At 43.2% G+C, this 25,634-nt stretch overlaps 1 protein-coding gene across 3 annotated transcripts in view; it reads right to left on the bottom strand.

The window, feature by feature from the left end:
- Positions 1-1,303: 1,303 nt before the first annotated feature.
- Positions 1,304-25,634, bottom strand: part of LOC117467851 (regulator of G-protein signaling 6-like) — a 58,623-nt gene continuing 34,292 nt past the window's right edge. The window contains exons 8-17 of one of the 3 annotated variants that reach the window (XM_034111736.2): positions 23,820-23,896; positions 22,972-23,053; positions 22,563-22,637; positions 21,714-21,815; positions 21,406-21,578; positions 20,467-20,592; positions 7,239-7,425; positions 5,740-5,829; positions 4,406-4,465; positions 1,304-4,134 (exon numbers count right to left, since the gene is read on the bottom strand). In XM_034111736.2, coding sequence (XP_033967627.1) covers positions 4,084-4,134; positions 4,406-4,465; positions 5,740-5,829; positions 7,239-7,425; positions 20,467-20,592; positions 21,406-21,578; positions 21,714-21,815; positions 22,563-22,637; positions 22,972-23,053; positions 23,820-23,896 — 1,023 coding nt within the window. In that variant the 3' untranslated portion in view covers positions 1,304-4,083. Of the gene's footprint in view, positions 4,135-4,405; positions 4,758-5,739; positions 5,830-7,238; positions 7,426-20,466; positions 20,593-21,405; positions 21,579-21,713; positions 21,816-22,562; positions 22,638-22,971; positions 23,054-23,819; positions 23,897-25,634 lie in introns of all 3 variants that reach the window. The other 2 variants (XR_011645240.1, XM_034111738.2) reach the window with 2 other exon arrangements.

Raw genomic sequence — 25,634 nt, forward strand, 5'->3', positions numbered from 1 at the left:
GAATGCTCTGGTAGTCTTGCTGGTTAAGTGTGACTTGAATTTTGAATAAATCACCAACAGTGTCACCAGCAAAGCCCCCACACACCCCCACACTTCCTCCTCCATGCGTCACGGTGGGAACCACACATTCAGAAACCATCCGCTCACCTTCTCTGAGTCTCACAAAGACAGCGGTTGGAACATCTCAAATTTGGACTCATCAAACCAAAGTACAGATTTCCACTTTCTAATGTCCAATCCTTGTGTTTCTTTGCCCAAACAATTCTCTTCTTCTTGTTATTAATCCTCAGTAGTGGCTTCTTTGCAGCAGTTGGACCATGAAGGCCTGATTCAGGCAGTCTAACCTGAACAGTGGATGTTGAGATTTGTCTGCCACTTGAGCTCTGTGATCATTTATGTGGGCTCTAATAGGCTGGTAACTCTGATGTATTCAGGGGGGGGGGGGGGGAGCCAGTTTCATCATAGCGTTTTTGCGACTGCACTTGAGGATACATTCAAAGTTCTTGACATTTTCCGGATCGACTGGCCTTCTTTTCTTAAAGTGATGATGGACGGTTGTTTCTCTTCACTGAGTTGAGTTGTTCTTGCCATAATATGGATTACAACAGTATTCAAATGTGGCTTTCCACTGTGCACTATACCTCTGCACAACACAACTGATGGTCTCAAACACATTCAGAAGGCAAGTAATTCCACAAATGGACTCTTGACAAGGCACACGTGTTCATAGAAAACCATTCCAGGTGACGACCTCATGAAGCTGGCTGAGAGAAGCCAAGAGTGTACAAAGCTGTCATCAAGGCCAAAGGGGGCTACTTTGAAGAACCTAAAATAAAAATCATATTCTGGATTTTTCATAGTTTTTATGTCTTCAGTATTAATCTAAGTATAACAAAATAAATAAAAACGTTGAATGAGAAGGTGTGTCCAAACTGCTATAGACATATAGATTTTTCTGATATTTTGGACATACTATACTATGCCTTTTTTCTGATATTTTCAACATACATACTATTTTTTTCAATATATTATTCTATGATTTATTTTCTGAAATGTCGGACATATATACATCAATATATAATATTTCGCGTTTTCTTTTACATGATAAATATATTTACACATATGTATATATATATATTATTTTTATGATTTTCTTTTTACATTAATACTTTAATATTTGTTATGACATACCATTCAGTTTTTGTATTTAGACATACTATTCTATGACATTTTAAATATTTGTGTGACATTCAAATATATTTTTAAATACACAGAACAGCCAACACAAACAAAACACAGAGGAGACAGGTCCAGAGTTTTATTATTTGGTACCCATGAATAAACAGCAGGTGCTTGAGTGTTTTAGAGTGCCAGTAGTCATCTTGCTGATTGAGAAACTAAAAGCACAAAATGCCCTGAATATGTTACATGCATAGTAATGTGCCCATATCATAATAAAGTGTGCTTTAGGATAATGAAATTTAGCCAGTTTACATCTACAATGCACCCTGTGCAGAGTCATTGTGCTTGTGCTGAGAATAACATTTGGTACATCGTCTCTTGATAAGCATTTCTCTCTACCTTATGATCAAGAGGTTATTGGTTTATGATGATTATTAATATGGCCTGTACAGAGCATTGCAACAACTTAAATAGAATGTAATAAGTGATTCATTCATTCAGCACTGCCACTGCAGCAGTCACTGGCCTGTGGCCTCATGGGGGCGCTGTAGGACATCTTCTCAATCAGTTTGCAGCCGTCAGTTGAGCCGTTGCCTTAATGTTCAATGTTTGGAGTCCATTACATGTGCAACATCGTCCCAGATGCATTTCACGGCTTTCATTTTCGTCAACTGAAGAGTGTTGCTCCAGTTGAGGGCTTTTCCTCGACTGTGTGCCTTTGGAGAGCCGCACCATCTTCCCCTATCTTCATTCCATGCACCATATTCCCAATAGTCATTTAAACAAAAGATAATTATTAAATGAGTCTCGGCATACATGTTGCCAAACTAAAATGGGCAGGATTCTTTTTTTTTTGACCAAACAAAAGATGAGATATTCATGCATTTAATAAGCAAATGAACAAAACTTATATGATCCCATATTGGGAGCAGGCCTTGGAATATCTTCATGATTGGAAAACATGTTAAAGTGTTGACATCATGATGTCCCTTGATTAACAGTTTAATTAATACAGTATTGTAACACTCTGTTGCTGGTCCTGTGGTTTACCAACCACTAGATGGACCCATGGCACTGGAAATTGTAAAAACTACACATAGTAGGAGCCCCCAAAACGGACATGGACGACACTTCACTTGTGGCTGTGCACACTACGGCCCATTCCCAAACCGCCCCCTACACCCTACCCCTCCGTTTGCGCGTTCACGAGGAGGGTCCGCCATATTGAGGGCTGTTCCAAAGCAACGAGTGTGGAGGGGGAGTGGGCTATCAAGCCCTCAAACAGCGAGTCTGCAGCGGTGCTGACTTGAGACCTCTATGCTTGAGACCGGTCTCTACTTGTGTGTGTCACGCTGTTTACAAGTAGTTCCAGCAAACATCCACTGATAAACTGCGATGTTAACAACCTCATGATAACGTCATATGTTTTTAACTTAGGATCATACCTGTGTTTAGTCTAGAAAAAGGTAAATGTGAGCATTTTATTATAAAGTTGTGTATAGGCTATTTACAGACCGTTGCAAAAACTAAGAAGCTTATAAACATCAGGTTTAAAACTAAAAGAGCTTTGAAACACAATGAAAGATGTTTGGAGTTTTTTTTTAGTTATTCATTTAAACTTTTTGTCTAAGAGATGCTGATTTGAAACAGTTGATACAGTTACGGCATTTCCTGTTTCTGCCGGAGAGAGGGGAGGCCGTCCCAAAGCTTGCTGCTGTATTTACTCCCTCCATCTGACAGGAGGGAGCCTCGTTGAGCTGCGAGTGTGGCTACAGACGGAGGGGTAGGGTCGAGGGAGTGGTTTGGGATTGGGCCTACGACTGTGACTAAAGGAAGAGTAAAAGCTCAAAACACTGTGGTTCACACAACCAGGGGGGTCGTGTTTGTAAGTCAAACGTCTCAGTTATTTACACAGACTTTTGGAATTTGCTTATTCGCCTGTGCCGCCTGAATTTTTTGGAACTTGAAGCCTCGAAATTCATTGACCCAGATTAAGTTAATCTTTGCTTTCAGTCTCATTACAAAGCACTGTTGTAGAAACAAGAAATCCTCCACAAAGACATTGGATGAAACATGCAACGGTGCATTGTGAATGCTACATTAAGCCCTTTTGCCAGATTTTGGAATGTAATGAAGCATGGAAAGTTAAACCTTCAAACATCTATTTTGTAGACATTGTTAAATATAATTTATGGGAAAAAATACAAGTTTGTATGAACTATGTTCACTATTTAACTGACATTTCATGTGACTTATAAGTAACAGGTATAATATAAATTCTAAGGATATAAAAAGGATATATTTCTTAAAAATAAAAAGTGGTCTCACTTTTTTTATTGCTGTCTGCCTTGTGAGTACAGAGACATAATGCAAAATATTGTAGATTTGTGTTGATGTGCCTCTTTGGCCGCAGCTGTTTTAGGACAACTAAACCAATAATCGATTCATGGCAAATGCTGTGGCAAATAGCTTTTAAATGTTGTTTTTTATCAAAGAATATTGTTTTGACACCACCAATGTGCTTTTAATATCCAAATAAACACGTATATAAAACCAAATGAAAACAAGACAAACTGATAAGCTCAGTCAACAAAGAGCCTAACAACCAGTTTGCCATCTAAGTGGTGAGAAGAGGGCAGCCCTAGTCTGAATGTGCTTATACTGTATGCTGCATGCCATGTGGAGTGTTGGCTGAGGTTCCTCTTGTCAGCATTGTCTCTTCTTCAGTGGTTCTGTTTGGGGCACCCCCCCCCCCCTTCAGGCCCAGTGCTGCACTACCAGTACAGCAACAGTCCTGGGAGCAGCCCTGTCCAGCCCAGCTTCACTGTCTGTGACCCGGCCCCTGTGTGACTGTCCCCCCCCCCGACAGGATCTGGCTATGCCCCTCCAGCACAGGCTGTGTCAGGACGACTGCATGAGGCCTGTCAGGCGCTTTCCCGTCAATGACTTGCCCTGAAAAGTCAATTAAAACAAATTGATAGACTGTAAACAGTACTTAATAAATGACAGAAGACATCTACGAAAAGGTGCTTCTTTCTATCTTTTAATGTAAAATGTTTAGTTGCAACCATTCATGTGACTAGCATGTTACGTGTTTCACAAATACACATCCTATCACAGGTATGAACAGCCACACTTGAGTGTATTATGGTTATAAAGTTGCAACAGCCACTGATATTGAGGCAGCCAGTGTGGTTGGTGATATGAACAGCCCCTAACTTACCACACTGCGCGTGAACTTCTCCAGGGAGGTGCGGCGGCCCTGTTCAGTGTCTGCTGGCTGCTGTTGTGGGAGGGGGGGAAGCAGGGTGAGTGTTTGGGTCAGGTTGACGGAGGGGGTCAGGGGGTGATGTAGTTAGTAAGGACAAAAATGGGCCAAGCATTGCAAAAAGGAGGGCCGAGGACAATGTGGGAGTAGCAATTTTTTGGTTTTGGAAATGAAGTGGGGGTCAGTGATGGGCCGGCCAAACAGGGGCAGAGAGGCTAGCATGAACAGCTGTGATTAGCTGAAAGCTCCATATTACAATACAACCGTTTGTTTAGCTGCATATGTCTTTTTTAAATCACACCTTAACCTACAGGAGTTGAAAGAAAATTACATAAGAACAAAATCACCATCACTGTCAACAACTCATACACTGTGCTTTCCTGTCATTTGTATGTTGCCTCATTTCTATTTACAGCACGACTGTGTTTCCTCTTTTACACAGCAGTGTGCTGTTGGCATATGATGTCATGTTTTTATTGAGACTGTTCTCTTGACATGTTACATAATGTATCAGTTTCCTTGCACCTGCATCTGGGCACAGTTGATTTCCCTTCTTAGGGCTCTGTTAGTTGTTTCAGCCTAGGATTCAAACTGCTGATTGCCTTTATGAGCTGTCAGATGAGAAAAAAATTGCCCCAGCTACATGTCAGTGTTGAGTGCAATTCTTTGATCTCTTTAAGTCAAATAAACATTATCACTATCTAGATGTGGAAGAACTATTCAGATATTTTACTGAAGTAAAAGTGACAAGTGTAGAAATGCTTCGTAGCACAACAAATGTGATTTAGGTCAGCAAAGTAAGTAGAGACTAAAACGGTCATATAAATGTAGTGGACAGAAAAGTACAATTTATTTCTAAGTTCAGAAGTTCAGAATTCTAAGGCCCAAGCCGAGAATAGTATGTTGTAAAAAATAAGAAATGTATTAAATGAAACAGTCTCCAGGCAGTAGATCTATTTAAATAGATTGAAATGAGTCCTAGAGTCTCTGTTGTTCTTAGCTCATTTAAACCATATGAAGCTTCACTGTGGCATAGACCTGTGATGTGACTGGCTCACAGTGCATTTATCATTGCACATCTGATTCATACAATTCCACTTTATCCCTCCTTTTGCACATATAGGAACCAAACAAAAAAACAGCACTATAGAGCAGCGATAGAAATTCATTTGGAATGTCTTTCATCATAATGGTAATGAATCACAAATAAATAGTCAAACCAATATGAGAAATGCAATGAGAGTGGCCAACTGTTATAAAAAGAAGCAGTGATGTACAGGGCAGCTCACCTTCTTTCTGGCTAACAGGAGGTCTTGGTAGATGTTGGATCGCAGAAAGCGTGCATAGCTGTCACTTTTCATTAGCTTGAATATGTGCTCCTGCAATAGAGAGAATAAGTGATGGTCTAGTTCAGGGGTGTACAAGCCTTTTTCACCGAGGGCCTCATACAGAACATATTCGAAGGGATGGGCCGCTCACTAGAGGTGAGGTATACTGCCTTATAAATTAAGTTATAAGTTAGCAAAATCAATCAAAAGTAGGTAAATTATGCTTGATACTTGAATCTGCTTTAAGAAAAATAAACAGCCTACATCCCAGCTCTCCAGAGGGTTTCATTTGATTTGTTAGCAGCTCATCCCTTACAACAGGAGCCCCAGATTGATTATCATAAGATGAAATAGGAAGCGTATATTTCAAGTTTGTTATGTATATAAGATACTGGGCTTTTTTCTTATCGACTTAGATTTGTTGGAACATATTTTCAAATGTTGACTGAATGTATTGTAAATCGGACTTATTAACACATGAACACTACTGTGTAATATATGTTTACAGATATATTTAACAAGTACAATAGAAGAAAAGCTCAAGTTGGCAGTTTGGACACCCCTGGTCTAGGATAAAGGGAGAAAAAAAGGAGAAGAAAAACAAGAAGTGGAGAGTAATAAAGGAGGTCTGATCATGGAGATGCGATGCATGTGTGCTTCAAAGTCGGTGCACGGCGGGCCTCGTGCACTGGCAGTAATTTCACAGCCCACTTCAAACCAGGGGAAACCATGGTGAGCCGAGCGGACAACCTATTCATGGCATTACTCGCCTCATTAGGGCCTGGCACACACACACTCCGTCATTCTTCTTCTCTCTGCGCGCCCTTTCAGTGGATGGAGAGGAAAGAAATGGTGTGTAGTGTGGGCGTGTGTTGTAAACAGGGATGATTTAAGGACCTTTTCAAAAGAATGTATACATATATAAAAATGTATATTCATTATTTTTTCTTTATGGAGGCCTTTTACAGTGGAGGAAATTATTATTTGATTTTGTAAGTTTACATGGTGGAGAGGTTGGAATCTGATTGATTGATTCTGTGGACAGGTGTCTTTTATACAGGGAACAAGTTGATAAGTACTTTCCTAATATAAAGGAAGAGGACTTGTGTAACCGTTCTGTGGGAGACAGAATTGTTGTTTGTTGCAAGGGGATCAAATACTTATTTCCCACAGTTAACTGAAAATGAATTTGTATATTTTATATAATGTCAATATCTGGATTTTCTTTTTGACTGCTCTCACTGTTAAAGTACACCTGCCATTAACATTATAGACTGTTAATTTCTTTGTAAGTGGGCAAAAATCTGCAAGGGATCAAATAATGATTTCCTCCACTGTCGCGCTAGAGAAGTGTTGGTTGTATCAGGTGTTTCTGTTGTGTATTCAGACAGGTGTGAGTATTTGGGTGAACATGTTTAGTCATGTGCATTCATCCGTGAGGAAGAAACAACTGGGCCCACCTGAGCGTCCTCGTAGCTGTATCGTCCGGGGTCTTTGAGGTTCTGGCTGGTGCGCTCGTAGCTGTGGGAGTCCAGGTTGATGGAGCTGGGCGCTCCCTCCGCCAGGAACTCCTGCCAGATCTCCTGCGCCCTGGAGGACACTTCCTGGAGCGGCCGCCGCTTCAGATCCTGTACCGCCAACCAGAACCTGCGACCGCATCACATTCATTATTAACTCCCCTCAAGAAATATAAAAGATATAAAGTCCATAAAAGGCACTGGTGGATTTGGTAACATTCACACTGATGATGACTTTATCTTACTCTCAGTAAAGGTAAATGTAGCAGTGTAGTAAAAATGTACCAGTTAAAATGATGATCTACGTAAAATGTGTCTGCAGTAGAAAAGTACTTATTGGTATTTTTATAATTATTCTTTTATTATAAGTACTAGTAAAATATGATTATATTTTGTAATGCTGCATGAAAATATGTTATTAGAATTTTAGCATTAAGCTAATTTGTGTACATTTGATAACAATTGCCTATACTTTATTAAAAAGAAGATTTGTAAGAAAAATAAATATAATTATAGCTGTCAAAGAAGCACATTCATTCCTTGTAGGTATAACGTTATGGAAATGATCATGAAAATACTTAAGTTAGATAGATGGATAGGTTTTTTATTGATCCCAAATTGGGAAATTATTTGTTTCAGCAGCAAAGTGTACAGGCTTTAAAATCTTCAAATCTTTAGAGGTGGAATAAAGTATCAACATAATAAAATGAACTAGAATACGAATGAAAACAATAAATAAAGTATATGTACATATCTACAGTAGAAAGTACATTAACCACAACAATACTCAATACAAAATGTTCTAGATAATTTAGATCCACAATATATTACAGGAGCAGGAAACATATATGCATATAGTATATCAATTACTGTTGTGTAAGTAGCACTTGTGCCAAAATGTTCATGGTACTGTAGTTACAAGTTCCTCAAAAACTGAACTTAGATATTTTACTTCCTTTCTTCCTTTCGTTCCTACGGAGCCCTGGAGGGTTCATAGAGAGAAAAATAAATAATTTAATTAATTTGTGCGCACAATATACTTTCTCATTCGCACAAGATACTTTCTCGTGCGCACAATATACTTGCTCGTGCGCACAATATACTTGCTCGTTCGCACAAGATACTTTCTCGTTCGCACAAGATACTTTCTCGTTCGCACAATATACTTTCTCGTGCGCACAATATACTTTCTCGTTCGCACGAGATACTTTCTTATGGTAAAACACATCGAACTGCCCGATTATTACGCCATATTATTAGTTTTATGAAGAATATGTCCGGTCTCCAGGGAGTATGTGTGCGTGTGTGTGCGTGTGTATGGGCATTTGTTTATGATAGTGTCGTTCGTTCCGGTGCACTCCGGCAGGACTATAGCACTACATCTAGATTAAGATTAAACAAATTTCTTTCACTTGGGAATACACATATAACTATGGAGAACCAGATTTGTGTACATTACTGTTCGTGGTAATTTGAAAACAAATGCCGGTGGTGTCGGACACACACAAACACACCGAACACGCACACACAGAGCGGAGCTGAACACAAACACACACACACATCATGCGCCCTGGTGACAGGACATCTCCTTCATAAAACGAGGGGGAATACTCTGGTAGTTCGATGTGTGTAGAGGTGTGTGGTTAAACGTAGCAGCCTTGATCTCTATTCAGTGGTTCTAATGAAGGGAAACACAGTGAAGTAAACAGTAAAAGGCACAGCTCATTGCAGCTGGTGCTGCTCTTCTCAGATTCTGCTGAGTTACACGTTACTGCCTCCGGTGCCCTGTACAACGAAGCCAGTTCAACAGACATTACATTTAGCTGACGCTTTTATCCAAAGCGACTTACAATAAGTGCGTTCGACCAACAAAATACAAACTTGAAGAAAACAGAATCATATAAGTACATCAGGCTTCATAGAGCAAAAACATTTCAAGTGCTACTCAACTGGCTATAGATAAGCCAGTCCTTTATTAGTATATAAGTGCTTTGTTAATAGTTCTATTGCTCGAAGTGGAGTCGAAAGAGATGAGTTTTCAGTCTGCGCCGGAAGGTGTGTAAGCTATCTGCTGTCCTGATGTCAATGGGGAGCTCATTCCACCATTTTGGAGCCAGGATAGCAAACCCACGTGTTTTTGCTGATGGGAACTTGGGTCCCCTTCGCAGTGAGGGTGCAGCGAGCCGTTTGGTTGATGCAGAGTGGAGTGCACGTGCTGGGGTGTACGGTTTAACCATGTCCTGGATGTAGGAAGGGCCAGATCCATTCGCAGCATGGTACGCAAGTACCATTGTCTTGAAGTGGATTCGAGCAGTTACCGGAAGCCAGTGAAGGGAGCGGAGGAGCGGCGTGGTGTGGGAACATTTAGGAAGGTTGAAGACCAGACGAGCCGCTGCATTCTGGATGAGCTGCAGAGGTCGGATGGCACATGCAGGTAGACCAGCCAGGAGGGAGTTGCAGTAGTCTAGGCGTGAGATGACGAGAGCCTGGACCAGAACCTACGTCGCTTTCTGTGTCAGCTGGGAACGTATCCTCCTGATGTTGTAAAGCGTGTATCTGCAGCAGCGGGTTGTAGCAGCTATGTTTGCAGTGAAGGACAGGTTGTTATCTAGGATCACACCCAGATTCCTTGCAGTCTGAGTCAGGGAAACAACAGAGGTGCCGATGTTGATTGTTAGGTCAAGAGTGGGACAAGCGGAAGGAAAAGCAGTTCAGTTTTGTCAAGGTTGAGCTTGAGGTGATGAGCAGACATCCACTGAGAGATGTCAGCTAGACAAGCAGAGATGCGTGTGACGACCTGGGTCTCTGAGCGGGGAAAGGACAGGATTAATTGGGTGTCGTCAGCGTAGCAGTGGTATGAAAAACCATGCGGGCTAATGACAGATCCGAGCGAGTTTGTGTACAGCCAGAAGAGGAGGGGACCAAGAACAGAGCCCTGAGGGACCCCTGTAGTTAATTGACAAGGGTCGGACTCAGACCCTCTCCAAGTAACCCTGTAGGTGCGGTCTTTGAGGTATGAGGTGAGGAGGGAAAGTGCAGAGCCTGAAACTCCAAGTTCTTGGAGAGTGCGAAGCAGGATCTGATGATTCACCGTGTCGAATGCAGCAGACAGGTCCAACAGGATGAGGACAGAGGAGAGGGAGGCTGCTTTAGCAGTGTGCAGTTCCTCAGTGACAGCAAGGAGGGCAGTTTCTGTGGAGTGACCTGCCTTGAAACCAGACTGGTGCGGATCCAGAAGGTTGTTCTGATGGAGATAACAGGAGAGTTGTTTAAAGACAGCGCGTTCAAGTGTTTTAGACAGGAACGGGAGGAGAGAGACAGGCCTGTAGTTTATAACATCAGACGGGTTGAGAGTGGGTTTCTTTAGGAGAGGGTTTACTTTTGCCTCCTTGAGACTGTTTGGAAAGTTACCAGAAGTTAGAGAAGTGTTGATGAAATGGGTGAGAAACGGTAGAATATCAGGAGCGATAGTCTGAAGGAGGTTTGAAGGGATAGGGTCCAGAGGACAGGTGGTAGGGCGGGCAGAGGTAATGAGGGTAAGAACCTCACTTGGCGAGAGAGGGGAAAAGGAGGTTAGTGTGTGGGTGAAAGGAGGGTCTGGTGACCCAGTGGTGAGTAAAGGTGAGACAGAAAAAGAAGAGCGAATATCATCAACCTTTTTTTCAAAGTGGTTAACAAAGTCGCTTGCCAGAAGGGAGGAGGGGGAAGGGGCTTTGGGAGGGTCCAAGAGGGCGGAGAAGATGGAAAATAGTTTTTTGGGATTGGGATAGGAAGATTGGATCTTATCTTGAAAGAAAGTGCTTTTTGCCTGAGAGATCGAAGCAGAGAAAGAGGAGAGGAGAGCCTGATAGGTTAGGAGGTCGTCATGGTGTTTGGATTTCCACCGTTTCCGCTCTGCTGCCCGAAGGACGGTTCTATTAGCACGCAGTGCGTCATTTAGCCAGGGAGCAGGAGGAGACTGATGAGCCTGCCGAGATGTGAGAGGACAGAGAGAGTCCAGAGAGGATGAGAGAGTAGAGAGGAGAGTTTCTGCAGCAGAGTTTGGAGGTAGGAGTTGGAACGAGTCAGAGGAAGGGAGGGCTGAGAGCACCGATGAGGCAAAGGTAGAGGGGGAGAGGGAACGGAGGTTACGGTGGACAGGTGCAGGATGAGAAGAGATTAGTTTGTTATGTTTGGAAAGGGGTAGAGAGAATGAAATGAAGAAGTGATCGGATGTGTGGAGCGGGTTTGCAGAGAGGTTAGAAGTAGTGCAGTTCCTTGAGAATATGAGATCAAGGACATTGCAGCTTTATGAGTTGGTGGGGACAGAGACAGTGAGAAAGCAAAGGTGGTTAACAGAGATGTAAGTTCGTCTATCTTCCCCGTCTGGAGGTTGAAGTCTCCGAGAAGTACAGCGGGAGGGCCAGTTTCAGGGATGTGTGAGAGGAGATTATCTAATTCCTCCAAGAAGTCCCCCAAGGCGCCTGGTGGACGGTAGAGAACAACAATGGTTAATTGTATAGGATGGGTTACTGTGACGGCATGGAATTCAAAGGTGGAAGGAGTGAAGTTAGGTAGCTTGAAGAGGGAAAAGCTCCATTTGGGAGAGAGCAGGAGACCAGTGCCACCTCCTCTGCCAGTGGGTCTGGGTGTATGGGAGAAGGAATATGCTGTGGAGAGAGCTGCTGGGGTGGATGTGTTGGATGGAGTAATCCACGTCTCAGTGAGAGCAAGGAAATCCAGAGACTGCAGGGAAGCGTACCCAAAGATGAAGTCAGCCTTAGGAACAGCTGACTGACAGTTCCACAGGCCGCCTGAAACTAGATGTTGGATGTCAGTGTGGAGCATGTGGGATAGACGAGAGCAGGCCGGTTATAGCGATTACGAGATACACGGGGCCAGTGATAATTGCGAGAAGACACATAAACAGGAATGGAGAAAATACACATGATTATAGCATGAGGGGCTAAACAACCAAATAAAATAAAACACGAGCGATACTTAACTCAATCAAAGTAGGATTTGCCTCCTCTTTGCCACCCTCGTGACTCCAGCAGGACTCTATTGTCTTTGTCAGTCTTTGACTCCCGCAGGACTCTAATGTCTTTGTCAGTCTTTGACTCCAGCAGGACTCTATTGTCTTCGTCTGCCTGACGCTCCAGGAAAGTGCTACCTAAAATGGACACCTGATTGCTGAGTTCTCACAGCTGTGGGGCCACGCCCCTTTAATTAGTTAACTCTCTGCAGCTGGTGGCCCTCAAAAGGAAATCTCGACTGGCTCTCTCCTGAGTTGTTATTGTGTCTTTACAGTGGCCCAATGGTTTTACAATTACATTAAACCCTAAGTTATAAAGTTATGAGTTTAAACCTTAATACAGTTACACCTACTCAATAAAGCTCTTAAATCAAAGTTAACCCTAGCAGTCAGTTAGTTCAGTTATAAGGTTTCAGTCAAATTACTTGTCCCAAGTTTCTGCCTGACAGATACTGTAGCGGTTTTGAGATTTAAAATCACAATTTCAGTCAGATCAACTACAGAGCATTTATACAGAGTACCAGTGGCGGCGACAGAGTATTTTTGTTGGGTAATCTATGGTAGGGCTAACTCATACAGTGGTGGGGCTCAAGTCAGTATTTGTAATATAAATTACATTCACGCTATATCGCACCCCTTGACAGTGAAACGCCACACGTGAGGCTTTTATTAGCTTTTATTAGTCTCCTTTTATCAGCTAAATTACATCGAGAGCAACAGGTGTGAGTTAAACAATACAATAGCCTATTCTGCTAATTCCACGTTTTACAACATGCTACGCAGCGGCAGAAACAAGAAAAGTTGGCATATAGAATTGACACGGAGAGGGAGAGACAGAGAGAGAGAGAGAGACAGAGAGAGAGAGACAGACAGAGAGAGAGACACAGTCAGACACAGGTAAACAGAGAGAGACAGACACAGCACACAACAGGTGGCCTGTGTCTCTATTGTCATACAAAACACTTTTTCAAATGACCCATTATTACAAAAATATATTCAAAACTCACTATTCACTCTTCAGGTGGGTCGTGTGACTCTGGCACCTGTTCGACTTGTACCTCAATGCGAGGGCGTTTAAGAACAAATCTATCCATCCGAAATAAACAATTACTCCTAGAAGTTCTGCTGTCTGTCTGCAATTTACTCGGCGCGAGTTTGGGGACTTTTCACTGTGAACGTGACGAATCAGTAATGCATGACGCAGCAGACCCAACGTTTCGTTGCTCTGATTGGCTGTAGGTATATTCAAATATAGACATTCAAATTGCATTCGGAGGCATTTTGATCTGACCGTGGCCACGCTGATATTATAACGCGAGAGAATTCTCACACCTTTAGTGTATATAACTCCCCCACTACTTAGGCTGCGGCCCCACGAGGACGAATTCGGTCGTTTGCGTTACTGTTTAGTGTCATATAGACCGTTCGGCCACACGAGGACGACCGAATATGGCACTAAACGACTGAGGAAACGACAACGGGTCCCAAGGTGGATAGAAATGCATACGCCACTCTCTGGGGGGTCAAACAGCTCCGTGTGTGCGCCCTATACGGACATTTTCAGATCACTGATAGTGATTGCGCAATAGCCCCGCCTCTCCCCACCTCTTCTGCTCACCTCCGCTTACCCCGCGCCAGTGCTGAAGTGTTTCGCCACCAACAACAACAACAATGGCGGATCGCAGAGTTGCTATCGTGCTCCGGACGCTATTGACCATGCTACAGTTGTTTGTGCAACATCTACAGCAATAATGATGAGGCAATAGCCCCGCCTCTCCCCACCTCTGCTGCTCACCCCCACGTCAAAGTAAACTGCACCCTGAATTCAGATTATTTATCTTTCTCTCGCGAGTGAAGTCTAATCTGACAGGACGGAGACACGCAGCTCTGCTCACCTGCAGCTCCTTCCGCTGCAGCAAAACACACACTTCAAGTCAGATCATCACCCTTATTTTAATTACCTCTCAAACTCCCTAAACTAGTTATAAATATGTTTATTTTTACAGTCGGCCGGGTCACTGATTACTGGATGAGCTGCTGCATGAGACAGACACTGACGCTGTCTGAAGAGAGGGAGGAAAAAGAGAGGCTCCGTGTATTTTATCATTATATTATATAGAGTCGTTATTCATTTGTTTTAAAGCTCAATAAATAACAAAGAAGACCTTTGACCGGCACTTTTATAATTTTGTCCGGAAGATTTCAACTTTAATACACGCTGAAAAACTCTGCCCGGTTCCCTCGGCCCCCACCGCGGAGAATAAACAGAAGGGCAACCATGACAACCATGCTTCTTCGCTGCTTTTGTGGAGGAAGTTACAGCGCCACGTAGAGGCTCCTGCATATGTACTGCAGCTTCTCCAGCGGTTGGAGCTAAACGGAGCGGTCTCGTGTGGGCAGACACTATCCGGATAATTATTGCATGTGGACGGAAGCCGTTTGCGATTGCGTTTGCGTTAATCCTATGCGTTTAGCCGTTTTCGTCCTCGTGGGGCCGCAGCCTTAGACCAGTGGTTCTCAAACAGGGGTGAGGGTTACTTTCAAAAAATAAAACAAGTCGTGAGCTACTTTTACTCCTCTTTTTTGTTTTTTTGCAGTGTATATATTTAGCACATTTTAACATTATTATATGCTACCTTTAACCTTTGAGTGCTGTTTGGGTCTGTGGGACCCGTTTTCAGTGTTTACTAAAATAAAATGTATGCAATTTAATTATTTTAACCTGCTTTATTTGGTGGTGGACGTCACATCCTCGAGGGTCCGGGGGCATGCACCCCCAGGAAGATTTTTTTAAAATGTTGAAGTTGAATGCATCAATCTGGTGCACTTTGAGCTAGGGCTGCTCAATTAAATCGTATTTTAATCGCAATTACGATTTTGGCTTGCAACGATTATGAAAACAACTTAATCGAAATAAAACGATTTTATTTATTTTTTAAATAGGTTTTTCAGTTGAATTATACTTAAAGTTCAGGGTAATCAACTGTTAAAAACATACTTTTCAAATTATTTTCTTCAATAAATTGATGTTTTTCAAAGTAAATGGTTAATCGTTTTTAATAATCGTGATATCAATTATTGACCCAAATAATCGAGATTATGATTTTTGCCATAATCGAGCAGCCCTACTTTGAGCCCAACAGGAATTTATGGATACAGCTCTCAACACTCAGATGAAAGGGAGCTGTATACTTTTCAATAATCCAAACATCTTTAGAATATGATCACAACAAATCATTTAAACTTGTTTATTCTTATCTTATGTTACCTAGTTAGCATTCTTTCTTTTTATTTATGCATATTTGACTAATCACTCCCCTTTTAAACTTTTTACTCTCCTATAGTACACATTGGAATGATTTCTTACTTTATTTTGTACAACTTTATTAAATAGATAAAGGTGTGCTCTCTCTCTCTTGCTCTCTCTCTCTCTCGCTCCACATTGCTTTTCTTCCCGACTGCAACGCTGTTGTGTGTGTCTGTGAGAGCGTTTCACACGTGTGTATGAGAGATTTTTACCAGTGGCGAGCCTGTCTCTGAGGGCCTAAGATATTCTACAAAATAATATTTAAAAACATTAAAACAAATTATATTTGTCTTTATATATTTTTTTGAAATATGTTTTTAGTAATATTTGTCAATAGTTTTACCAAAAATAACTTGATTAAATTGTATTTAAAATAACATTTCCAAAGAAATAAATCCTTTGAATCTGCCTATTCAGTTTCTGTTTGAATGTGAAGGGTTAAATGAAAGAAGCTCCTCTCTGCAGTCTGTGAAGACAGGAGCTGATTGGACGTCCAGCTATGAATTCACAGAGGGCCAGCTATAGTAACTGAACGAGAGTAATGTCAAATGACAGTACAATTGACCAATCATATCTTCCCTCTAAATGGGTGGGCTTTATTATCGCAGACTTTATGACAAGTTCCGCCCGCTGTGAAACGTTTCTTGTTTCCATAGCAACAACAACAACTGTCAACAGCGTAAACTTGCCTTCAAAATAAAAGCATGCCAAATTACACTTAAGACATACAACTGCAACGAAAGTAACAAACACAATGCAATATCGCGATGCGCGGAGGAGGACTGTGCATTTATGTCAACAACTCCTGGTGTACAGACAACAGCACCATTACCAGGCACTGTTCTGCCGACATAGAATTTCTCATGGTTAAATCCAGACCCTTTTATCTGCCCAGAGAATTCACTTCCATCATTACAATTGCAGCCTATATACCACCCGATGCTAATGCTAAGCTAGCTATGAAGGAACTGCATGCAGCCATTAGCACACAACAGACATTACACCCGGAGTCTGTCTTCATCATTGCTGGAGATTTCAATCACTCCAACCTAAAGACTGTTCTCCCCAAATTCCACCAACATGTCACATGCCCCACAAGAGGAGATAAGACCCTGGATCATGTATATACTAATATCAAAGATGCATATAAGGCCCTCCCTCTCCCCCATCTGGGTCAGTCAGACCATATTTCACTGTTCCTTCTACCCAAATACCACCCCCTTATCAGACGAGTCAAGCCCTCGGTCAAGACCGTGAAAGTCTGGCCCGAGGGAGCAGAGTCCAATTTACAGCATCAGCTTCACATAACCAACTGGAACAACTTCGCTTTAACTACCACTATGGATTCCCAAGTAGACATTGACGCATACACCTCTTCTGTTTTGGATTGTATCAACACCTACATCAGTGATGCCACCACCACCAAACAGATCAAAATATTCCCTAATCAGAAGCCATGGATGGATGGGCAGGTCCTCCAACTGCTGAAGGCACGTGACACCGCCTTCAGGTCAGGAGACGCGCAGGACTACCGTCTAGCCAGGGCTGAGCTGAAACGGGGCATCAAAAGGGCGAAGCACTGCCACAAGCTAAAGATTGAGGAGCACTTTAACACCTCTGACCCCCGACGCATGTGGCAGGGGTTACAGACCATCACAGACTTCAAACCCACCCGGGCCTCCCCCCCGTCCACTGACCCCTCTCTTCCAGATGAGCTTAATTATTTTTATGCTCGTTTTGACAGGGTCAATCATGAGGTAGCCACTAGGGCCACTCTCCCTGCAGACCATCTGCCCCTCACACTCTCCACCACAGATGTGCATGCTGAACTGAGCAGGACAAACACACGTAAGGCCGCTGGCCCCGATGGCATCCCCGGACGTGTACTCAGCTCTTGTGCTGAGCAGCTGACCAGGGTCCTGACTGACATCTTTAACCTGTCCTTGGCCCAAGGAAAAGTCCCCACGTGCTTCAAATACACCTCCATTGTGCCTGTTCCCAAGCACGCCTCTCCAACAAGCCTTAATGACTACCGACCCGTGGCACTTACATCGACCATCATGAAGTGTTTCGAGAGGCTGGTCCTGGCTCGGCTTAAATCATGCCTCCCACCCACACTTGACCCCTACCAGTTTGCCTATCGTCGGAACAGGAGTACGGATGACGCCATCTCCACAGCACTACACCCTGCCCTCTACCATCTGGATCAGAGCAACACATACGTACGATTCCTGTTCATTGACTTTAGCTCGGCATTCAACACCATCATTCCTTCAAAACTGATTACCAAGCTCAGTGACCTTGGCATCGACCCCTCCCTCTGCAACTGGATACTGGACTTTCTCACAAACAGACCCCAGCATGTTAGAATAGGCAAGCTCACATCCTCGAATCTCATCCTTAGCACTGGTCTCCCACAGGGCTGTGTGTTAAGTCCCCTCCTATATTCCCTCTTCACACATGACTGCAAACCTGTACATGGCTCAAACACCATCGTTAAGTTTGCAGACGACACTACAATGGTCGGGCTTGTCAGCAACAATGACGAGACGGCATACAGGGAAGAGGTTGAGCATCTGGCAGAGTGGTGCGCTAACAACAACCTGGCTCTCAACACCAAGAAGACGAAAGAGGTCATTGTGGACTTCAGAAGGAACAAAGACGGCACGCACTCCCCAGTCCATCTTAGTGGAGAAGAGGTTGAGCGGGTCACCAGCTTCAAGTTCCTGGGAGTCCACATCTCGGAGGACCTCTCCTGGACCACCAACACCTCAGCCCTAGTCAAGAAGGCTCACAAGCGCATCTTCTTCCTGAGGAAACTGGCAAAACTCCGCCTATCCTCCCAGGTGCTAATAAACTTCTACCGTTGCACCATCGCGAGCATCCTCTCTACCTGCATATCTGTATGGTACGGTAACTGCACGGTCAAGGACAAGAAATCACTGCAGAGGGTGGTGAAGATCGCACAACGCATCATCAAGATGCCACTCCCCTCCATAGCCTCAGTCTATGAAAAGCGGTGCCTGCGAAGGGCACGAAACATCATCAGAGACTCTTCCCACCCCAACCATACACTGTTTGTCCCCCTACGTGGCACCCGCTCTGGGACACGCTACCGCAGCCTCCCGGGTAGAACCAACAGGACTACGCACAGCTTCTTCCCTTCAGCAGTCAGACTGCTGACAATGAACCCCACGCTGTCCCATACTGCCTAGTTGTTGTCGTGTGCTGTGCTGAAGCGCAATTCTGTATTCACTGTATTTATTTATTATTATCTGTGTATTTATTCCTATTTATACATTTCCCATCTATTTACCTTTATTTTTGTATCATTCTTTTTTGGTATATACTTCTGATAAATGTGTATGTAACTGACTGTTTTGCGATCTGGTTAGACCATCCTTAAATTTCGTTACACTGTGCTTGCATTTTTGTAATGACAATAAAGTAATCTAATCTAATCTAATCTAATCTAATATCCTTTTCAATTTCAAAGAACACAAATTGGGTTATCTACAGGTGTTGTTTTGTGTGGTAGAGGGTCGCTTTTCATTGATACGTTTTGCACCCCGGGCGGGCCGAGGTTTTGATATTCCACCAGTGTATAAATAATAAATAAATGTGAAAAAAAAATGTTGTACATTTTTTTTTTTTTCGCGACCCACCTATCACATCTCTGCGCCCCGCACTTTGAGAAACGCTGACTTAGACTATTCCTTGCACCCCTCTAGCATAAGCCCGAATGGTCTCAACCATATTGCGTCAGTAATGTGCACTTGTTGTTACAGCAGGATCAGTTTATGTGTTGTGGACACGACCGGTAGATTTTCGCAATCCGTGTTCTTACTTTAACATACTTTTTCATGGTCGGGCTAAGGTAGGGCTAAGCCATTTCTTGGTATGGCTGTAGCCTACCCCAGCCATACCCTGGTGCCGCCACTGCAGAGTACACACACTGAAACAGAGAAGTCTAAAAACAGAATGTTACTCACACAATTCTAGAAGTCACCAGTTGTTATCCTGTCAAAATCGAGTTGCACAGACCCTGGATATGTTTGAGTTACCCGGCTTAACTAACCCTAACAAACGCGATGTCGCTAAGCGGTCCTACGAAGCTGGTTATCAACTCAGTAAATCAACCAGGGTTTCTCTGTCCGACTGAGAGCGCGTTCACCTGAAAGGGACGGGGTTAGCAACATTTGACCAATCACAAACATGGAGAAGCGTGCTGACAGCGCAGCGTCATACTTCATGAATGAATAGTAAATAGCAAATCCTGCTTCGTAGTACAGGCCACTGGTGCCACAGAGATTTCATAAAGTGAAGGAGGTTTTCCTTCTATAAAACAGCTGTGGGCAGCAGATACTGTGAGAGTCACTGACAGGAATTCATAGATCAAAGCAGACTGGTTTACAGACTCTTCTGTTTTGCGAATCCGGTGCTTACACAAATAGCTCTAAACCCCTGGCCAAAATGTCCCTAAATGAAGTCTGAGTTTGAAATATATGTCAAATAATGTATGCACTGCCATTTCTCCACATAAACGAGAAAGTATATTGTGCGCACGAGATACTTTTTTTTTCTCTCCATGAACCTTTAGGGGCTCCGTACGTTCCAACACTGTATGCTATTACTTCAATCTGTGCAGCTTCAGGAATTAAGGACTCAAAGTAGTTATCATTAAAAAAAACATGTTAAATAAGCAGAAAGCTGCCCAAATATAAATTGGATCATCAGATTAAAAGAAACCTGCATCATCATGAGTGTCTCATTTCACATACGAGTCTTGTGTGACTTGTTAATATCTAAATATTTATTATTGTGGCTGTATTAAAGGCATGTGAGCTCACCGCAGGTTCTCTGAGCTGAACTCTGACTCGAGGAACTTCAGGAACTGGTCTCGTCCTGCTGGATCTTTCAGCGCCTCCTCCAGAGAAAAGCCCCATTTCTTCACACGCTGCTGGTTGGGGTCACGACTGCTCAGAATAAAACAGATTAGAAAGGAACAGAAAAAATAGGTCATTTTTTTTCACCGTGTGCAGAGAGCAGAGGCCAGGAAGTCGGAGCACAGTAAACCTTGGGGAAATGTCAGCATTGGTTCTTATTTGAGAAGAGATAGAAACCGACAGATCAACAAAAGTTCATCATCACCGAGACCTCCGCTCCACCGGACCTCGGGTCTGTTTAAAGCAGGGGTCGGCAACCCCTGGCACGCACGCGTCGGCAACCCCTGGCACGCACGCGGCACCGTAAACCAGTGGCACACTAGGAATAAGTGGAGTAAGTCTGCAAAATATTAAAATTGTATTTTCGGATCCTGAACGAGACCGCTGCCAGAGCGCGTCTCCCCGTTACCTGCAGAAGGAAGCCATGCACGCAATGCAGCCCCGCTCTTTTTAATTCCAGGCGACTTTCTGCCGCTTTCATCCGCGGTGCAGTGCTTATCGTTTCACCACGGAGGAAAGCACTTCACAAATTGCAGTACCCATAAGGAGCTGTACAAATGCCGCAGTTTTTGCGTGGCTGTGTATTTAGTTGAAAGCCCAGTGGCGATCTGCTCACCTCTCATCGAAATAATATTCTACAAAAGGGGTGGACTGGCCATCTGTGTGTTCTAGAGAATCACAGAACACGAGCGTCTAGCTCCTCACCCCCCCCCCCCCCCCCCCCCGTTGATAATTCACCATCGTCGGCACTCTGATAAAAACATTTTTTTGGTAATGGCACTTAATATCAAAAAGGTTGCCGACCCCTGGTTTAAAGCATCATCTGCCCACATCCAGCCTCACCTCGCCTCCAGGTCCCAGTAGGACGAGTCGTCACCGATCCAGGGGTTTGAAGGCTCCGTGGCCGACACGAAGGGGTCATATTCCATGAACTGCTCCGTGTAGCTCATCAGACTGTCGGCCACTTTGGAAACCTTCATACAGTGTCTGTCCAGCTGGATGTTCAAGAAGGAAATCTGATGGAGAGGGAGAATAATGAAGGAGCTAAATAAGGTAACAGCTCATCAGTCTGCAGCCCCAAATATCGTGATGATGGATGGGCGCGGCCGACTGCTGGTAATGACCTCAGGAGAAGGCTCTCACTGATTTACCTCCTTCTGAACGTCCTCTTTGGTGGGCTTCCTGCTTGGCTGGGAGCTGATGTGGACCGGACTCGGCTGGCTCTGGCCGTCATCTGGAACCCCGTAGACCGACTGGAGACAACAAGAGGAGAGACATGTTGTTGTTGTTGTTGTTGTTGTTGTTGTTGTTGTTGTTGTTGTTGCTATGATAAATCATGACAGATGAGGGACTCTGTAATGTAGCTGATGGATGCTAGCTAATAGGTGTGGGAGCAGCTAGCATCATGGCCTCAGTATTGTGTCTGGGGACTGGGGGGTTTTAAACCACCCAAAGGGGAGTTTATATTGTTCTATTACACACAGATAACACAAGGTGGGTTTGCATTTTAAGAATCATTAGATTGCTTTATATACAAATATTTACACTTTTAAAAATTAGTAGTAGGCTACTGTGTGACGTATTGCAAAATCTTTCCAACAGAAAAAAACAAACAAAAATATACTTGATATTCTTCACAATATATATATGAATTTAGATTAACGGCATTGTCCCAACACAAAAATGTCATGACATATTTGATAAATTAAATACAAATGTAGTAAAATATGTGTTAATGACAATATCTTATACAAATCAAATTATCCTTAGGACTCAGCAAAAACTATGCATACCATTTTTGAATGTTGAAGTATTTAGGGGGGTCAAATTTACAGTAAATGTTATTGAGAGGTCAAATGAATAAAACAAAGTAATGGGAGTCTTGGTGATTAGTCCAAAAAAACTATTGTGGTCATACTTTGTTTTTTAGCAAACATTTGCTGATGAAACCGTGTTTAAATTATACTAAGGTAAAAAGCTAACTCGTCATCGTCTCTTACCTTTTTTACCCTGTGTGGGTTCTTCTCTCTCCGGCACTTGCGGATGTCCATCTCTGTCGTGTTGACACAGCCTGGCTGCGCGAGCCGACAGGAGAAAGAGTGTGTTTCGGGGTCAGATAACAATGTTTCTGCTGCATGCATTATCTGCGCCCGTCCTCCTCACACAATATGATGCTGTGTCTCTATTCAGCAATGCTACGCTAACAAAAGGCTTGTATGCAAAGTGACTGGCACCACATCTGATTCTGCTCCCAATGACAAACAGGGCTCTAAGCTGAACCATGTGGAGCTGAATCTGCTGTTTTCAGGCTTTAAATGCTAAAATTGTCTTCCAACATAATAGTCTTTTCTTTGTTCATTTGCATTTTTACACAGTGTCCTTTTTCTTTTATTCATAGTGCTAACCCACCACTGGTCGATGGACATCCCAGAATGCCCTCTCCTGGCTGTCCAGGATCTTCCTCTCTGCCTTGTCCTTCTTCCTGTCAATCCTGTCAACAGAGGAAACAGGAAAATTAAAAATAGAACATGTTCCTCTGAAATACCAAGTCAAACACAATAAATCAGGCCCCATATTTAAGCCACATTTATGTAAATACCACTTGCAGCGCAGACTAGGGAGGAAAAGGCTAAAGAGTATAGGTCTTGAACTGTCTGCCGCCTCACTAAGCGATGTCTGGTTTCGCCTCTGTTGGGCCCGATCTATTACATAACGGACATTTACTAATCGGCCCTCGTCAGATTATGGTTTGCTCCCCAGGCGTAAGGAGAGTTATTGCCTCCCATATCACCCTCACTTGAACTATAGATTTGCTGCAATACAATGACCATTTTTAATACATTTTTCTAGAAGAAGAAGGCTCTCACTGAAATGCATGAGATATCAGTGCTGTGTTTACACATGCAAGCCACCAGATGGAAGTCTTGCTAAGAGATAGAAATTAGGCAGAAATGTGTGTGTTCAATTCCACAAGGAGGATGCTTGCTGTGTTTAATGCATGAAACCCTGCAGTCAAAACAGCGCATACAAACAGTAAATGAAAAAAAGCATTTCCCCTAAGGACAATGCACACTGTGCAAACTGTTTCCATTCCTTGGGGAAATAACAAATAATGCATGCATCCAAAGGTTAGTATGAATGTAAACCTGATGTCACCAACATCTTTTTATATCCTGCTGTAAGTGTGTCATGTTAGCATGACTCTGACGTCAGGAGGAAATGGGTTTATACCGACATGTACGCTCTCACATACTCACTTGACTTGAGCCTCAGCTTGCATGAAGATAAATTCCCACTTCCTGGCGAAAGCCCTCTGCAGCCGGGCGAGATTCTCCTGGTGGAACCGATCAGCACAGCGTGAGGGGAGAGGGCTTTTTGAATTCAAGGCCTTAAGATGATTACATTATTCATTCAATGTGATGGCCAGCGCTGACGGCATGGGGCGACCTCTCACTAACGTGTCTCTGAGCGACTGATACTACACAGTAATTCTAATGAAAAGTGTTATTCATAGGCACAAATACGCTATTGAGCTAATCATTGTACATTTTAGGAAATATGTATTTTTCACCGTCTTTTGGGGAGTTAAATAAGACGATCGACACCACTTTACCTTCTGTACTGTAAATATGAAGCTACACCGCCAGTTAGCTTGGCATAAAGACTGGAAACAGGAAACAGCTATCCTGATTCTGCTTAAAGTTTCAAAGGGAAATCTGCTTGCTAACACTTTTAAAGCTAATCAACATTTTATATTTCATTAATTTAATCCTTACAGGGGTTAAAGGTCCCATGTCATGCTTTTCCGGTTATCACCCGTCCCCTTGTGTGTTTTGTAGCTTTGTATGCATGTAAACCGTCTGCAAAGTCACAAATCCTCAAAGTACACCCTGTAGCGAGTACAACTTTAACACAGAGAAGACGTGTCTATGCTGCTCCAGAACGCCTCGTTGGAGATTTTTCTTTTTCCATTTTTTCCTTCCGGGTCCTATTGACGTAACGAAGTCCAATTGGACACACACACACACACACTCACTCAGCCTTGTCTTTTCTCAGCCGCGGTGTTGCGGAGCTCCGTACGCACACACACTCGGAGCTCAGGCTGTGAGTGTGTGAGCTCAGGCTGAGCTCCGCGGTGTCTCGCTGTCTCGCAGACCACACGCAGCAACCAGGAAAGGACACCAGCAATCCAGCTCACACTGTCCGCCTCAAAGGGCGGAGCAGCGAGCCCCGCAACGTCCCGCCAACACGGCACCCAGACCCCACGCAGCATTCTCATCTGTTTGTATTACTGGTGTCATTTTCTGGTTGCTAACAAACGCCATTGTAACACATAATACACATTAAGGCTGCACGATATATCGTGTCGTGACGATAATCGCGATATGCGCATGTGCGATATTCACATCGCAGGACGTGCGATTACATTTTTTTTTTATTTTAGGATGTGCGATATTAAGTAGGCAAATTAACTCAAACATGTTACAATTCTTTTGCTGCTTGCTACAAAAGGAAAACTTGTCATGGGTCAGGGGTAGTTGAGTGAGTGACATGCAGGCTCTGCATGCACAGCAAACCACCTATCACAATCAAATCTCCAAAGCAAACGGACCCGGTAAAAACACTGAATAAAGTAGTTTCATGTGTTTCTCCAGGGCAGTTCGGCGCTGCTAACCGAGCTCGCTCAGCTTGTTGCTCTGATAACTTAAGATCCAGACGTCCGTGACTAAAATCCTTCATCCGGTTAAATATAGTTAGAAAAATACCAATTGTATAGCATTATACAATTCCTGTATTTTTTCATATCGCAATATATATATCGCAGGGGGAAAACAATCGCAATGTCAGTTTTTTGTATGAGAAACCAATGTGATTTTGGAACATTGAACAATGTAAATCTATTCTAGTAGACCTCAACAATGGAATTATGTATTAGTAGAAATGGCCATGACATGGGACCTTTAAGTGCTTATTCAGTCAGGTACATTTTTGGAAATCATCTCTAATGTGAGGCGGATTACCAACAAATATTGTGCCTCATATTACAAAGTCTTAATTGAGATACATACAGT

Source organism: Pseudochaenichthys georgianus, chromosome 22, assembly GCF_902827115.2.
Source record: "Pseudochaenichthys georgianus chromosome 22, fPseGeo1.2, whole genome shotgun sequence".
Classification (NCBI taxonomy): domain Eukaryota; kingdom Metazoa; phylum Chordata; class Actinopteri; order Perciformes; family Channichthyidae; genus Pseudochaenichthys; species Pseudochaenichthys georgianus.